This window comes from Poecilia mexicana, unplaced genomic scaffold (genome assembly GCF_051168715.1).
Source record: "Poecilia mexicana isolate PSO_F unplaced genomic scaffold, ASM5116871v1 scaffold_6, whole genome shotgun sequence".
Lineage (NCBI taxonomy): Eukaryota > Metazoa > Chordata > Actinopteri > Cyprinodontiformes > Poeciliidae > Poecilia > Poecilia mexicana.
In genome coordinates, this window is record NW_028263375.1 from 31,493,224 (window position 1) to 31,511,223 (window position 18,000).

Consider the following 18,000-nt stretch of genomic DNA (forward strand, 5'->3'; position numbering starts at 1 on the left):
AAGTGATTTACCATGGTCATTCGGTTTGAATCGGCTTTTAAACAAATATTTAAACTTGCCATCGAACCAAAAATGACATTTGGCTTTCCAGTAGACCACTGCCTAATCATTATGCTGCTTTTACAGTTCAGTATTCGCAGATTTTTCTGTGGAACGCGACTCCAAATTATTCACAGAAGATCTACACATCCACAGATTTTGTCGTAAATTTTACTCCTCAGACATTTTCCAGCACACAGCAGGTACCTGCACCTTTTCCCGACACTACTTTATTTTATATCTTTCTTTTTTTCAATGTTATTTTTCATGTCCAAGTTTACGGCATGAGGCTTGAAGTTAATAAAAGTGGCTCCATGACGCTTTAAATTTGCCTCATATGGGTTTGATTTTGACCTGACTTTGTTCTTTTTAATGTCTGTCCCATATTTGTATGACATTAAGGGGAGTACCAACATTTGTTTTTTTCCACTTAAAGCACTGGGCAGTTACAAGCATTTCTAGAAGTGTTGCTCATGGATTTTTAGCTAATTGCATATATGGCAACACTCCATATATGGTAGGAGTGTTATCAAAACTTACATGTGTTTTCATTTATCCCATCCTATTCATTTATATTTGTAGTGAAAACAAACCAAGTGGGAGAACACTTTAAGGATCTAGATCTGGGTTAGGCTACTCAAATGATTGGAAATTAATACAATGTCCCAATAACAGCAGATCTAAACATTGTGTGCTTAATAACTTCAAACTAAAGGCTCATCTTTCCCAGACTCACCATAATTCTGCACATGCCTTCAATTTTACCTTCTTTGAGATGAGAGTGCAATGTGCATCAACTAAAAACAACTCAGGGGATTAGCAGAGTGTTTCTCCAAATGTTCTCCTTTGGCGTCACAACCTTTAAGTAATGGCAGATGGGAGAATTGATACACTGGTCTGACTGGTTGTCTGGTGCTCAGCAATAGCAGTTGGAGTAATTAAAAAAAATCTGCCCAAGGCAATGACAACTGGACTTTGATGCAACAGAGATCATCAGAAAGATGAAGAGGTATGGCATTTATTAAAACTCAAATAGCACTTCCTTAATTTGATTTCGGATGGCATCTTACCAGAATTGACTTTTAAGATGTATTCAGTACAAAAGTCAGTCACCATAACTGCCAATTTATTGAAAGTGAAATAAATTGATATGAATTGGCTGCTATGATTAAACTGAGAGTAATATTAATAAAAAGAAAAATATCTTCTTTAAGGCCCCCAGTTTATAATTTGAAAACAAAGTAAATGAAAAATAGGAAAAGGACTGAAATACCTACTTAAAGATTGAACAAAGCCACTAAACTAACAAACAAGCCACCCTAAGTTAACTGTTTAAACTCAGCTGCAGTAAAAAGCAAAAAATATGGTGGCTGTTTAGTTTCAGCTGATAAAGCGGTGTTACTTTGACTTGCTTAGACTAGTTGCATTTATAAACCCAGAAACCGTCCCATACAAGATGGAAGTGAAGGCTCAATAGCTGAGAAAACAGTCTAAGTAAAATTTTTATACAGTTAGACAATGCAGCTCCATGCACTTATAGAGGGCATTGAATCAAAACAGTAAACTTTAATGCCAAGTTCAGGCATTCAGGTAGCCACATGGAAATCTGTTACTAATCAAACATTTCTGCTGTACATGAACTGCAATGGAAATCTCAAACTTGGGGCTACATGTGCCATTTAAAGACCAGCTGATATTAATATATTGTCTCATGACATCCCAGTTGACCCTCCATACCCTAATTTATCTGAACCTTACATATTTAAAAGAAAGGTATATTTTAAAAACGGGTTGATACATATACCTAGACTCTCACCTAAGAGAAAGAGCAACTTAGTTGAATGTCCGTTAGAATTTCTCCTAAATGTGGCTCAGAAAACAGATTCAACAACAAAAGAGATGTTTTTTCCATTCACCTCCATTTTATAGGAACTGGTTAAACTTGCCAACAATGAGATAATTCTATCCCACTTCATGGTATCAATACTTTATTTTACCAACTTTTTTATTCAATTACTCGATCAATCATCAGAATAATCAATAGAATACTCGGTTACTGAAATAATCGTTTACAACAGCTCTACTGCAAACATGCAGAAATTAGGTTTTGAAGTCCAGAAATGAAACTTTAAAGAGGCAGTGTTATGTAAAACCTAATTTCTTGAGTTTTGCATCATGTTATAATGTTATTCCCGCATTAAAAAATACCCATAGTGTTGCCTTGATTCTTTCATGCCAGTTTGAGAAATCCTTCAATCTCCCATGGTGTGCAAAACACCTGGGTAGACCTACAGTCTTCTACATGCATCTCCTTCTCTGAGCTGCAGTTCCCAAGCTTCCAAGGTTCCGCATTACAAAGCAGCCCTCCCACACGTCTTTGCCATTCAGCTCCTTCAGACTAGCTAGAACCAATTAGCAAACACCTGGTGGAACTACAAATCTGCTGAGCTCTTTAAAGGAGCGACTGCAACGTTGATAAAAGGGTTAATAGTAGGGTTAATAGATCAGGTTTTCTGCTGCTGATTCTGATACCGATCACCAATGAGGCCGATCTCTGCCGATCACCGATTTTTGCCGATCATCTGGATTGACTGTTAATTTTTTGCTTTAGGTATAAATGGTACTACGTGATCTGACAAAATTAAAAAATTATCTGGCAATAAATTCACCTAATTTAGGCATAAAATGCAAAATACTTGCAGGCACAATACAGCAGCTATTCAGACAAAAGGACAACTGAAAAACCTGCAGTCAGTAAAATCATATTTAATAGTAAGGCTCTCAGTACCATAAATTATTAGTCAAATAAATCTGCCTATATCAAATAATGTCAAGTAAAAAAAGGAATCATTCACTCAAAGTCAAATGCAGGTTGCATCAAAATAAACAATCCTTCCTGATAGCTTGGCTAGCTGATTAAGGCTGGTTCTGATTGGCTGTTTCTGACCGAGCGGAGTAATTCTGCAGAACACAGGAGGAGGCAGAGGAGATCAATTATTTTTTCAGAGATTATCTGTCTTATGTTAGGACGACGAAAGTTTTAATCCATATCTAAAATATTTTCTATTTTTAAGTTACGTGCTGCAGCTTTAAGCAGAGGTTCGGTGTGAGAGTTCACTGCAGGTGGAGCAGAAACGGCTCTCCGTCTGTGAAATATTACTACCAGTAGCGCGTAGCGGCGGTTCAACAACGAGAACAGAACCAGCACCTTAAAATGTTTGCTGTGCCCGGAAAACACATAATACTTCCCCTTTAAAGATGGTAACTTTTTTAGCTTCAGGTTATGCTTTCTGACATTATTGCTACAGTGTGAGCTAATTTACTTGCTTCTAAAACTTCCGTTATATACTACAGACGAGTCTTGTTAACACCGCAGTCTGACCTTTGCTGAAATTGGCACTGGCTCCTCTGTCCAACAGCAGCCTGGCCAGGTTGCAGTTCGCCACACTGACGGCATACATGAGAGGAGTCCATCCAAAGCCCAGCCTGGTTTCCACATCCAGGCCTGTCCAAAACGTTACAAAAAAACAAAAACAAAGAGGAAGGCTGTTACTCATTTGGGTTAGTCTCATCCTTTGTACAATTTTATGTACCACAAAACAGCTATTTTTTAAATCACGTCTGTGAAGCAAGTATGTACCATTGTCCAACAGTTGTTTGACAGTATCTGTATCTCCTTCACTGATGGCTTTTTTCAGCACAGAGATGTCGCCTGATCCCACCTCAGCAGAGGCTAAGTCCTAAGGAAAACACAAAAGCATCCCTGTTACTGTCCCAAGAACTGTTTTAGTTGAACAAGAAATGAACAGCAGCTCTATTGATGTCCAACAATCTCAAAGTGGAAGATGAAAACTCAGAGGTATCGGAGTAACATTTAGCAACGAGTACCAAAAAAAGTGTCTAGGAGAAAAGCCTGCTTTGTTTTTATGATCCAATATTTGCTTGGCTAGTATATTACATTGAACTATGCATTCAGTTAGTTCTTGCCAGTGATATATTACACCTATAATGGGCCTTCACTTTCTCACTCTCTCCTGTGCCCACCACTGATACAGATCTAAGGCAGTAAGCACGCCTGCTTCTAATGTTAGCATTAGCTCCTGCATACCGTCAAACGCTGCAGAAGCATGTTAATCACCCTTTTATTCAGGCCAGGTGTGTTGCAGAAGGGAAACACCTAAAACATGCAGGACAGTGGTCCCTGAGGACCGGAATTGAGAAACAGATCCAAGGCTAACTTCACACGGCAGGCAAATACAAACCATATTCAGCTTTTTCACAGCAGTCGGGCCAGCTCAATTCCAATCTTTTCACCCAAATAAAAATAAAAATATGATCTGTGCCACTTCTTTATGTAGTACTAAATGGGAGACGTATCCGATAGTTTTCAAAGTGTCTGTAAGGAGAAACATTGTTGTGATGACGTGCTGAAAGCAGTGTCAAAAAGAGCAGAAGCTTCTTAGAGAGACAAAGGCCTGATTTCAATATGTCAGGTTGCGAAGTCACATTTCTCTTAAGTTTTATAAACGGCATTTTTATAACAACTAAACATAGCATAGTTATATGACTGTAAAAAAATTGCTATTTGATGAACTATAATTAATCAAAGCCTCTAATTCATTTGGTTAAATGTTTTAATCATTCGATTTAATTTGCAGATGACACTGTGATTGCAATTTTCAACTTATGGTTTACTAATATGTCATTAAAAACTATCTTTGTCTTTAATTTGGAAGTTTTTGAGAGACAGTTTAGTGCGGACCATTTAACACATTTTCTTCTTCCGGCCTAAGGAGAGCATTACCTTCAATTGAGGTGGAGGAGGACCAACTACTTTTTAAATTTCACTAAAGAAAATAAAAGTTTTCCACTTTGTGACTTTTCAAAATGAGGTAATCGTCACTGTCTACATACAAACACAGGGTCAGCCACATAGACAAGTGGTGCCAAGTGCTGTAAAAGAAAAATAAACAAAAACACAAACAAAATAAAATAATTATCAGCAAACACCTGTAACTCTGACAGGCATCTCTTTGTCATGTTCTGTATTTAAAATGTAAATCATTAAAACACTTTTTTTTAAAAACTGTCCCTCATGTTAATGGACCTCTCTGCTGTTGATCAAATGCAATGTAAACATAGCTAAAAGTTAATGTTAGTATGATTTGTAATTTCAGACATAAGGTAGTTCACTATTTGAGTTTTCCAGCTGAATAGGCTGTAAACTGATGTTAAAACAGACTTAAATAATTGCTTTTTTTTTCTTAAGGCAAACATATTTTTACTCCATTCCTGACCAATCATTATTTATAGTTTGCATCCTCCTGATATTCAAAAATCCAAAAGTTTTATGTGAGGTTTTTAATTCATGTTGCCTTGTCATGTGTGAACAGAATGGGAGTTTCTGCTTTCATGTATTAATTCCCATCTTTTATTTCTTTTATTTTCAAGATGAATCTTTTCATCTTTTCTACTGTCTTGTTTTTATCCTTATATTTCACAAGTATAATCTGAATGTCAAGTTCTTATTGCTGACAGAATAGGGTAGGAAATTAAAAGTGGATTAAATGATTAGACTGGGGAACAGAGATGTTTTAACTCAGGAGTTTTCAACATCAGCCCTCATGGGCCTTTACAAGACATAATGTGTTTTAGTTAGATAAGTGTGTGGTGACCTTTATTTTACATAACCATAATCCCACTAAATAATGTTATATTGAACACATGAAATAGTCAGTTTCCTAAAGCTGCACGTTTTCCTTTTACTGTTCAGCAGAAGGTAAAGATAATCTACATCGTTCTGGACAGATTAACCCCCCCCCCCACATCTATCCACATGAAGGCTCTTAATTTGTCGATTTTTACCGTACATGGATATAACCTTTAAACTTAATTAAGCTTCTATAGAGACTGAAAACGTATTTGGTTAACATGCCTACTACTGGCAGCTATTTTTATCAAAATTAAATAAATTGACTGCATGGGGGCATGGCAAGAAGTGCGAAGATGCCCCAGCTGAGCTGTCGAGAACAGTCAAGAAAGTGCAGAACTTTGGCGGATTCGCATATTTTGATACTTGAATCGTTTTATTGTAATTTATCATATTTTTAAATGGCGTTTGCTCTTCGTAACGACCTTTTCACTAAAGCATCTTACTGACATTATAAAAAAAATACATTTAGAAAATAAAAAGGTTTGCTAAGCTAGCTTGAGTTACTTCCCCGAGCTGCCATTCGGGTATAGCTTTAAAATATAACATTAAAAAACAATGGCGGAAGCAAAACTTAAACTTCTTTACAGTAACCTTTATGCCAGAAGTCTTGTTTTCCGAAAAGGAGCCAATGTCCCACTCGTCGTTGCTGGCGTCGCTTTCATCTCCAGCCGGGAAGGCGAACTCATTAACGCTTCCCATATTTCCAGCTAACAGCTAATGGAAGCCAACATGAGTAAACAGAATGGCGACTGAGAGGGAGGGAGTAGGCGGAGTAAATGTTAAGTGACGACGTACCATATTAAATTAAATAATAATAATAAATTAATGAAAGTGGAACATGCTGCAGGTGTATTGAGATGACTTCCTTTGCTCTGCTGAAAAAATACACCAGTATCCGCTGTGGCTAAAATATAGCTTTAAGCCATATTTTTGCTATCTTGAGGGGAAAATGTACCTTTCTTTCAGCCAGTTTACTGGCAGTGTTCAGTAACTGGTGCATTAACAGCGTTACATTGCTCTATGCTTCATAAAACGTTGCTCTCTCCAGCAATTTCTCTGTCATCTCTTTAAAAGTACTTTAAATTGGAAAGTACTTTCCAATTCTGTATTTCATGTGGTGCACTATAAATAAGTTTTACACAGGATTAAAATTACATGCTAAAGTATATAACATGTTGTACTTTAGCACTTATACTTTTGATTCCAAAAGTCTAAATCTTTGGGGTCAAAAGTTTAAACTTTTTTGGAAAGAAAAATAAATGTCTTGCTGTTGAGGTCAAAAGTTTGAACTTTGAATCTATGTTTTGGTTTTAAAACTGTTTGGGGATGGCCACACATCTTATTGTAATGATGCTGCATAACTTCAACAAGGAAAAATAAAAAGTAGCTGTACACAAAATTGCTCAAGTAAGATTTAAAGAGTGTTCTGTAGTAAGGCTATTCAAGTACAGAGGAACTGATTATAACATCTGATGTAATATTTTTGTCTGACGGACAAAAATAGACAGACAAAAATATCGTTCTGTGCAAAGCCTGGTGTTTTGAAGACTCAAATGTAAAGAAACAATCATGAATAAATAATGTAATTACAAAATAACACATTTTAGGCGGTAGAAGCCCTTTTCCATTTTTATTTCCAACCACTTATGAAACTAACACTTATAGCAGGTAATGTGTATTTAAATAGTTTGGTCAAGCAGCTGTACTCCTAAATAAACACTCTTGTTTTTCTTACTTGGAATTCAGCATCATGCTTCATAAGTGGGAGCAACTAAAGTGAGAAAAGAAGAGGATTTGAAACTGAATTGATCAGATGAGGCTGACACAGAAACGTTAGTACTGTCTCTGACAACTTGTTTCAAACAACAACGCATTTGCAGTAGTAACATCAAAAAGCACAATAATTCATTTAAAACAGTTCATAAATAATAAAAAAAAACTTTTCAGCTTTTCAGAAAAGATCGGTCTCTTTGTTTTATCTGGAAGCACACCTTGCTTCCAGATCTGATTGTTTATTTGAGGAAATCTGAGTAAAAGCTTTCTAACTTTAGCTCCTAAAACTAGTTTTTCTAACGTATTCCTGGGTGGTTGCTCATAGTGTCACTGCTAAGCATCCTGCAGGTTTTTCTGCTCTCTGATGATTTTCAGGAGTACATGTTGCCCTTTAGGGTAGATGTAGAGATTAAAGATGGAGAGATGAATAAAGCAAGGAAGCTGAAAGCCTCACCTGGTTATTTGCTTCTGTCTCAAGTTGCATTTAATTTGTGTTAAAACAGACCAGGGCATTACCAAAACAGCACAGACCCAACCAGACCTGGGAGCAGCCTGACACACCCCGTCCAGAAGAGGTCGCTCTTTCCTCTGGGCAAGGCTGTTTTTATTCAGCAAAAATTGTAAGCAACCTGTAGCAGAAGTCCACGTTTTTTCACTCTCTCTTAAACACAGAAAATTATTATTTTTTCTTTCAATGTAATCATGTTTAAATGCACCTTTAAAAACAAACACGAATCAAAACGTAGCATAAGAGTGAAGTATATGAAATGTTTCTATTGAGTTCTCAGACTCAAATAATTGTTTTAATCATTTTTTGTGTTTATTTTACTTCAAGCAAATTTAAAGAGTTCTGTATTTCATGGGGACAAATTTTGCATAAATCTCTTTCTTTACGTGGGTTTCTCCAATGTGTCAGAATATATTATGATCACATTGACTAAACTGGTATTAGTAAAGCCTAATACCAGTTTGGTATTAGGCTTTACTAATACCAAACTTACAGTTAGGACCACAGTAGAATGTGGTCCTAACTGTAATCTGGAGCACAATCTGCACTCCTTAACCAGTAAGCTTGCTTTCGATTTTAACTTTAACATATATATCGTTATGTCTGTCATTTAAAGAGACAGGACGGCACCTGAATCCCTGCATAGTCCATTTGTTTTCCTTCAGACATGAGCCAGCAGAGAGAAACAAACCCCTGAGTCTGACTCTCGCCGACATGAGCTTCAAGGATTTTTTAAAATTTCTTTCACAAAACAACCACCCAGCTAAAAAAAAATAAAAATGATTGGGTACTATTATTATGGTGATAGGAGTTAAACAGAAGCCAAAGGCTTGCTGCACTTTATCTCCATTCCCTTCAGGAATGCCTTCAGGTTATGATCCTCCCTCTCCTGACACGGATGTAACTTGGCACTGATAAAAAGGAAAAAGGAAAAATGATTCAAATTTGTTTGAATGTCCCAGAACGGTTTCTGATGTCTTTTTTGTGAGTCAGAGACAACCAGCAAACAGCAAAGTGTACTGCAGTATAAAACCCCAGGTGGGTCAGCATTCATTAGCAGTTCAGTGCACAAGTCATTTGATAAAGCTCTTATTGCAATTCTAGTGAATTGCAATAAGAGCAATATCAATAGCAATATCATGAGGCTTGTCAGTTCACATCAGCTGGTTTTACCACCTATTCTTGTTGCCACAATATGCAACCCTGAGGCTCTGTGGCGTGGAAATGACGTCCAAACGCAAGTTCAGGCGAGTCAGCCAATAAAAGATGAACTGTCCCTGCATTGTCCCGCGGAGCCAACAGGAGAAAGGGACAGAGCTTAGGAAGCGGATAGAGCAGAGACACCTTCACAGGACTCACATCGCGGTCTGTTTAGGGACTGAGGAGGGAAATAACGCAGCTGCAGCATTACTTTAAGCCCCAGCACAGAGGGGAGGACAAAATCACACTCCCCTCCGGTCTGAATTTCCTCCGGAGCTGCGTGGGGGGACACACCAATGTGATCGAGACTCAGGGACCCTCAGGTGCAGAGAAACCAAACTGGCGGGGCTCTTAGGATGCAGAAGTCACCGGTGGAAGATGCAAACTTCTTCTCTAGATTTGTCTTTTGGTAAGCGATGGCTCTGCTTCATTCTTCGGCTTGTTGCGACGGCGACCGGCTGGATTCCTCACTTTAGTTCACTTTTCATTCAGAAACGACCTTGGCTTTGATGTGACTTTATCAAATGGGAAGCGGGATTATGTCAGCAAGTGCGGAAAGTATCTTTCTACAAATAGGATTTTCACTGCCGTTGAAGGAAGTTGTGCGTAATTCGGGGTGCGCTCCGATGAGCAGGCAGGTGATTCTGGGCTGCATCTTTGGGAATGTAAACCCATAAAACTGAAATGAAACTGGACTCAAAATGAAGAAGACAAATCTGAGAAAGACAAAAACAAACAAAAAAACCCTTTAAAAACAAAAAGTTTGGGGAAGTCATTTTTTATTTCAGACCTGATGTGTTTTACACTTGACCATGATATTTGTGTTTTAGCCTTTTTTTCCTCCTTTGGATCAAAAGGAATTGACTATAGTTTGGCAATATGCACTTCAGGTATGAGGTGTTAGAAATAAGGAAGCAGAATTCAGCATTTGTCAATACCTCCAAATTAGCGGGTTTAATGTCCTTTCTTGAATCTTTTCCCAACAACTCAAGCCAATCACTTGCCATTAAAAATGAAAAATCTACTCTTATTACAACTATGCATAGTTTATATTAAACATTCTAGTTTGTTTTTTCTACCAGAGCTTCTAATAACAGTCTAAATTAAGCTAAAAGCGTTCAGCTTTAGCTGAATTTGTGTCTCCTTTCTTAGACTAGAGAAAGCCTGACATCCACTCCAAGACTTCCAGGACAATTTAAACTCATATTTGTTTATGATTTTGCAACTAGCTTTTGTGTGTGTTGAGCAACGTCTTTGCTTCAAACAACTGATAGCCAACTCTGTGGTTCCCCCGTCCCCAGGTGGATATCTCCTCTACTGAGGAAAGGTTTCACTAAGAAGTTGGAGCTGACTGACGTCTACAAGGCTCCCTTGTTTGATCTGGCAGACACCCTCTCCGAGAGACTTGAAAGGTCTGTGCATTGCAATATTTTAATTCACACTTACTTTTCTCATGTTGCCATAGAACAGCCATAAAATGTCATTTAATTTTGGGATTTTATGTGAATGTAGCTGAACATTAAATGAAAGGAAAGAGTAGCAAAACATAAAACAAAAGACAAAAGAAAAACTCCATCACGTCCCAGTTAGAGTGCCAGGTAGGAAACTTGTGGAGGAAGGGGCTCTGGACAACATGCTAAGTACTGTGTTACAAAAAAGTAACATTGTACGTCACCCTGCACACCACATATACAGCTCTGGAAAAAAGGAAGAGACCACTTAAAATGATCAGTTTCTCTGATTTCACTTTTTATAGATATATGTTTGAGTAAAATGAACATTGTTCTTTTATTCTATGAATTACTGACAACATGTCTCTGAAATTCCAAGCCAAAATTTTTTATTTATTTGCAGAAAATGAGAAATGGTCAAAATAATAAAAAAGATGCAGCGCTTTCAGATCTCAATTAATGTTAATTCAGAAACAACAATACTAATGTTTGAACTCAGGAAGAGTTCAGAAATCAAAATTTAGTGGAACAACCAGGAGGTTTTCAATGGGGTTCAGTACAGTGGGCTCTTCATTTTATCCAGAGCTGTATATGGTAAAAATTTGTGGCAACATCATGCTGTTGGGATGCTTTTCTTCAGGTGAATGGAGCAATATGCCAAGCAATCTTGAAAGAAAATTTATTAGAAGCTGCAGAAGGCTTCAGGTTAGTGGATCAATAGGTGTGAAACTCCTGTCATTAAAGGCCTATGTTCTGTATCTCTGATGCAAAAAAAAAACAAAACTGAATCAAATAACTGGCATATGTCATCAGAATGTAGTCAAGTTCTATTATAGAGTTCTGCTAAAGACCTAATTGTGTAATTCAGGTATATTGAAGCTGAGATGACGCGTCTAAAAGTGGCAGAACACTGGCCCCAGGGGACTGGAGTTTGACACCTGTGGTAAATCTAAGCATATTTGTGAAATAAAATAACCCAGTCAAATTCCAGACCTGACCTGAAAGTCTGTGGGAAGATTTATAAACTGCTGTTCACAGTAACTCTTCATCCATTGTGTCTAAAGTTTTACTGAGAAAAATGGCTAAAGATTCCAATCTTTATATAAAGCTTTTTTTTAACCCAAAAGACTTAAATCTGTAATTTATTAGTTGTAAATCTTTATTTGTTCCATAATAATAATAATAATAATAATAATAATAATAATAATAATAATAATAATAATAATAATAATTTTTTACCTTTTACTTTGAAATCATGCAATACATTTTGTTGGTTTATCATATAAAACCCCCCCCAAAATACTCTAATGTTTGTAGTTGTAATGTTTTGAAAAGGGAAAATATTAATAATATTAATATTAATATTACATAATAAAAAACTTTATCCTCACAAGTTACCTTATTAGCTACACTTAACTAGATTCAGACAGTTTCTGTTTTTGCCAGGTTTCCAAAACTTGTGACTGAAATTTGTCCAGAGCATGATGTTGTCATTGAAACACAAAACAACATATTAAAGGGTTCTGACATAAAGGTGAACATGTAAAAAAAATGGTTTGGGTGCGCTTTTACCAAGACAGCCTTAAAGCACAGGCACTCTGTTTAGTGTCAAAATAAAGCATTACTTCATTTTCTGTTTTAACAAATGGGAAAACCACTTCAACAAGTTCACCAAACATAAAATAATCATAATAATTTGAGTAATTTAAGCCAAATTTAACTTTGTAATCCTCCTTTATATTCTACTTTACTTGTCAACAGTAATCTTGCTTGTTTTATATTAGAAATATTAAGAATGGCTGACAAAAATCCATCAGACAATTGAAAAAAAACCCTCTTGCTTCAGTTCCACAATCTGATCTGACTTTAATTGCTGTGTGGTTTGATGTGTTGATGCGAGCAGCAATTGGATCTCCAAAACTGTTATCAGCATTTATTGCACTGAATTTATTGCCCTGTGCTACAAGAATGGCTTGATAACATTGAATAAAAGCTCTGCAGGAATTTGTCATAGAGTCTAGTTATTGCCCTCAACTGTCTAACATACATCTTAGCAAAAGACAAGAAGAGGAAACACAAGTCTATGTGTTTGTGAGGAATTTGAAGACCATGCGTGTCTCTTACACACATCTACTGCAGGCTGAATGTAAAGAAGTGAGAGTTTCACTGAGGATGAGTTGGTTTAGAGGCTGTAATCTCTAAATTCGTCTTGAAATTGTGCGTCTGACCTTTCCGTGTGTTTACAGTAGCTGGCCACATGCCATCCTTTCTTCTGAACACACTTAAAATATGGGCTGGCATTTGAAACTGAGTTAGACACAAACCAAACCTGTGTATGCCAACAACCTTTTATTGATCTCATACTCCTGTCCTTTTTCCGTCTTACTTACCACTTCTCTTTCTTTTTTCAGTTTTATTTTTTTCTTCCTTGCAAAATATCAGACATTGATTGATATTATACCTCAATGACAGATTTCACTTAGCGTCAGGTATTGGAACTACTAGTGGATGAAGATTTTTTTTTTTGACATCTTACTTGCATGTTTTTCCTTTTGTCTCGCAGTTCCAGATTGACCTCGTAGAATAAAGAAATAAAAAAAAACAACATAATTTTGGAAGAGTTTTTCTTTTCTTTTAGTGTTATCAGATTTAGTTTTCGGTGTTAAACAGCTGCAGCATCGCACATTGACCTTGGACTTGCTGGTCTCCCAGGGGCGCTTATCACCTGAGTGATGCCAACAGACCAGTAAATACAGATGGGTGTTTAAAAAGTCAGCCTTAACAAATGTCAGTGTGCCTACAGGGTGATAAATGAGCAGTGGTTGCTTTTTTTTTTTTGTTTCAGTCTTCTCGATCGGCAAACATTGAGGACTTGTGTATTTACCCTCCTTAAAAGTGTGCTTCATCATGAAGTTTCACTGTAGCTTTCTATTTACTATTTTTTGTCCTAAATATCTTCTTTTCCACTCATGTGTCCATGAGCAGAATGACATTAGATTATGAAGGGCTAGAGATCTGCCAATTCAGAGAGAGATTGTGATATCATCTGTGGGAGACATTCTGTCTGTTGCTGTCCTATCCACTTACACAGTTTATACAGTTGTTGTTTTTTTTACAGTGTGTGACATCCGCTTAGAACGTTTTTGTGATGTAAATGTTATTATAATTTCACTAAGTGTAATCATAATATAAAACAATGGTTTTATTTTACTTCTAAAAAAGTGCAGTATTACAGTATTATGTTTTTACTAGTGCCAGGAATTGAACTTAATGTCTATTAATTAATTACATAGATTTTAATGTGTTAAAAAATGTAAAGCCTTTACTCACTTTTTATTTTTTATTTTTTTCATACAAAAGTTCAGAGCGGAATCGCATTTCTGGTACACTCGTAAATCTGAGGTAAAACATCCACAAACGACGACATTGGATGACAAAGCTTTTTTTCTTGTCCCAGTGGGTGTTCACTTTTGCTTCAAAAAAAACAAAAACAAAAAAAAAAACAGTCTGATTGCAAGACTCTTGTTGTGTTTAAGTTGTGTTAGTTAACCCATCAGTGAAGCTATTCAAGCCTAAAATAGCATCTCAATGCTAAACATGCAGCAGCAGCACAGACGTCCCCAATGCTAACGTTTCTTGTTTCTGAAGAAGTTCCATGAGTGACCAGGAATTCCTGAATAACTGGAAACCTGAGTAGATATAACCATGGATATAACAGCACTTTGCATCAATCTGATGGTTTAATAGCTTATCACATTAAAAACAATAAATATCTTTGTTGTTGACCTCTTATGACTTTTTATTCAATAATTTAGTAGCAAACAGGGTTTTTGAAATCAGAATACTGCTTTTTTGGTCAATATATAGTTTCCAATTAAAATGCGATTAATTAACTACAAAACCTGCAATTACCTCTGTTTAAAATTTTAACTGAATTCTACCATTAATTTTTTACCATATTATCCACTTTTGTTTCTAAACAAATTTGCCGACCTGTGTCGCACTGGAAGGCCGATATCAACAAGCTACAACCACTACATGTCAGTAGATTTTGTTGAACAGATTCCTAAACATGTTTCTTTTTTCTTTTTCACAAAAGTAGTAATACACAAATAGCAACCAGAGACAAACTTTGCTGCTATTCATCTGGTAGGCATATTGTTCTATTACTGTTTAACTGTGCTGTAACTCTGCCTATCCTGCAGGGAATGGGACAAAGAGGTGGTGCTGGCCAAAGGCAGGCCCAAGCTGCTGAAAGCACTGGCGCGATGCTTTTTCCTTCCGTTCGCCTTCTTCGGTGTCCTCCTCTACTTCGGGGTGAGTCTTGTTTGTCTGTAGATGTTTCTTATCACCAATGGTACATACTGTGCAAACTCTTTTTGTTAAAAATGCTGCAAATTTAAAATGTTACGCAAGTACCAGATGATCTAGCTCTTGGTTTTATTGCACTTGAAAAAACACATTTCAGAAAGTGTTTTGATGCTTATTGCCTCTTCCAGCTTCTACAGTTTATGGTCAGTTTATGGTCCAGTGAAGGGTTTTTTTCTTTTTCTTTTTCTTTTTTTTTTTTTTGCAGCATGGTGTTTTTTTTCTAACTGGGAGGGGTATGTACACGCTTCCACTCTGATCTCATGGGGAGTGAACTAGATGGATTTACAACCCATTGTTTCTGAATTAACACACAGTGAAGACTGGAGAAAACATTATATAGCATGCTAAATTTTCAAGGAAATTATTTTTATATTAATGTTTTTTTTAATATAATATATATTTAACCTTTTTCACCACCCCACATTTTGCTTTGTGTCCCCAAAACATAAGTACATTAGTGGAATTCCCCAATGTTACTAAGCCCTAATGTTTCAAGAAATTGCTAATTCATTGTAATTATTTTATTTTTTCTGGCTTTGCAGCAGCTTTAAGAGATTTCAACTGTTGGGCAGTTGTTTATAGATAATTAGGAATCATGTTGTTTTGAAGTTTGATAATTATCCTTCTTTTGTTGAACTATCCGTGTGTGTGTGTGTGTGTGTGTGTGTGTGTGTGTGTGTGTGTGTGTGTGTGTGTGTGTGTGTGTGTATGTATTTGTATGATTGGAAATGCAATTTTTGCTCTTTTCTCTGTTGTTTGTTTCATAAGAGCATCTTTAAATATCAGTTCATTCAAACATATGATTAAGCCTATTTCAAAAGTTTCTCAAGAACAATATTTATGTTTGTGGTGCTACAGTCACCTAAAAAATTGTAATAAATGGGTCTTTTTTTCACGATCATGAACAATAGCACCTAAAATAAATGAAATTCGAAGTCCATATGACCCATTCCTAATATGCTATGCTGCCAACTTTCACTGCAAATAAAGTTTTAAGTTATTGGCAAATAAAGTTTTAAGTTAGTCTCTTGACACTGAAATTCTTGCCCATACTTTGCATAATACCTGCTGCGACAGTTTTCAAGTCTAACCACAGGACCTTAGTTTAGGTCTGAACTTTGACTAGTCCATTCTGATATACAAGGTGCATTGAAGCTGGATGTATATTCTGGATGTACAGGGTCTTTGACCTGCTGGAAGGTGAACTTCCTCTCTCGTGCCACAGACGGATTTATTTCCATGATTTTCCTGTATTTAGCTCCATCCATCTCCCCATCCATCATTCCATCAGCTGCCATAATTTTTTTATTTTCGGATTATGAATTATAGAGATGTGTTTGTGATGCGATTATTAAGACAAAGTGCGTAAAAGCTCCAGGATATTATATAGAGAGGCAGTATGCAACTTTTATTTTAAAAAAAGTATGTTTTTACATATTTGTTAAAACTGTCACCATGTCATTACAGCATGCTATGAGACAGATAATGTGTGAAAAGATCAAGCTCCTCCACCTCCTCCCTGAGGTGCTATTGCTGTGTGAAGAAATGTGCCGCTGCCAACCAAAAACAATCAATCAGACACAGGAGGAGGGTCTTAGTGCTGTCAATCAACCTCATGTACTTGGTGCTACATGTGCTGATTGTGGAGAAGCAACTTAGCGTTACAGGAAAACCATTTATCTGCTGCCATCAGTGGCCATGCTTACTACCCTTAGCAGTCATGACAGACTGTGATTGACAGAGGGGTGATTGACAGCGCTAAGCCCCGCCTCCTGGCTCTGACTGGTTGTTTGTAGATTGCTCTGGAGCACTGCGCGAAGGCAGAGCAGCTCAGTTTTTTGATGTATTATCTGTCTCATACCATATTGTCACAACATAATGACTTTTCTTTGTTTTTGTTTTTATATATATAAAAGTTACATACAACAGTTTTAACTGCCAAGGAGTTAAAATATGCATATTTCCTCCAACTGCTAATTTTCAATTGAATTAAAATGATCAAACTTTGGGTCACCCCACTGCGGCTCCACCACTGAGTACTTGTGTGTTTTGTGTCAAGCGTGTTGCCCCGCTAGACAAGACCAATAATGCTACAGTGGAGCAACGACTGAAGATGACAGGCATGTTGCACTGCAGTGTTATTGTCCCAGATATACGAGGGGGACAGGGCAGCAGCTACTTGAGCGACTTTGTGCAGTGGGACCTCGTTGTCTGGACAACAGGAATGCTTGTTAGATCCACAGAGGACACTGTGGGAATGCAAAGCTGTTCTGAAAGAAGTTGATTCAAGTCAACACATTTTTGCTCGGTTATCCTGTAGACATTGTTGATCCTGCTGTCTGAATGGATTATGAGTCATCTTTTTTAACTGACGATTTCAGGCATTATTTTTAATGAGTGAAGACAGCTTCAGTAACATCACAAAGAGAAATGGAAGTTTTATTATTTTGTATCTAGAAGGAATAATTCTTTAAAAAAGTTCCCTGTTAATACAAAAAAGAATCCTTCATGTAATTTCTTGCATATTTTATTGCAAATTATTTTATACCTTAAGGCATTGCCAAATACAGTTGTCTCTTGTTAAAGGAATATATATTTAAAAAGTTCATTTATTTGAGTAACTTGGTTTGCTAAGTGAAACACATTATATAGATTAATTACACACAGACTGCTGTTTTCAAGCATTTATTATGTTAATTATGATGGGTTTTTGTTAGCAGCTAAGAAAAACACAACATTTAAAATTAGAATATTACATCAAACCAATAAAAACATTTCAATATGGAAATAAGGGGTTCATTAACAACATGTTGAATACCAGATTAAAGGTTCTTGTTTTCAAAATGTGTTTTTAATCTGATGAACAAGCCTCATGTGAGTGCTTATGCTAACTTACTGAGATGTAGCTGTAGATATGCTAACTCTACTCTGTAACAGGTAGACCT

General features: G+C 36.6%; 2 protein-coding genes across 2 annotated transcripts in view; one reads left to right on the top strand and one right to left on the bottom strand.

The window, feature by feature from the left end:
- The window catches only part of asz1 (ankyrin repeat, SAM and basic leucine zipper domain containing 1), a 49,951-nt gene extending 43,390 nt beyond the window's left edge, over positions 1-6,561 (bottom strand). Inside the window, exons 1-3 of the mRNA XM_088006589.1 lie at positions 6,344-6,561; positions 3,680-3,779; positions 3,422-3,544 (exon numbers count right to left, since the gene is read on the bottom strand). Of these exons, the coding sequence (XP_087862715.1) occupies positions 3,422-3,544; positions 3,680-3,779; positions 6,344-6,451 (331 nt within the window). The 5' untranslated portion in view covers positions 6,452-6,561. The remainder of the gene's footprint in view (positions 1-3,421; positions 3,545-3,679; positions 3,780-6,343) is intronic.
- A 2,704-nt stretch (positions 6,562-9,265) lies between these two features.
- The window catches only part of cftr (CF transmembrane conductance regulator), a 50,621-nt gene continuing 41,886 nt past the window's right edge, over positions 9,266-18,000 (top strand). Inside the window, exons 1-3 of the mRNA XM_015009941.2 lie at positions 9,266-9,642; positions 10,535-10,645; positions 14,890-15,001. Coding sequence (XP_014865427.2) covers positions 9,590-9,642; positions 10,535-10,645; positions 14,890-15,001 — 276 coding nt within the window. The 5' untranslated portion in view covers positions 9,266-9,589. The remainder of the gene's footprint in view (positions 9,643-10,534; positions 10,646-14,889; positions 15,002-18,000) is intronic.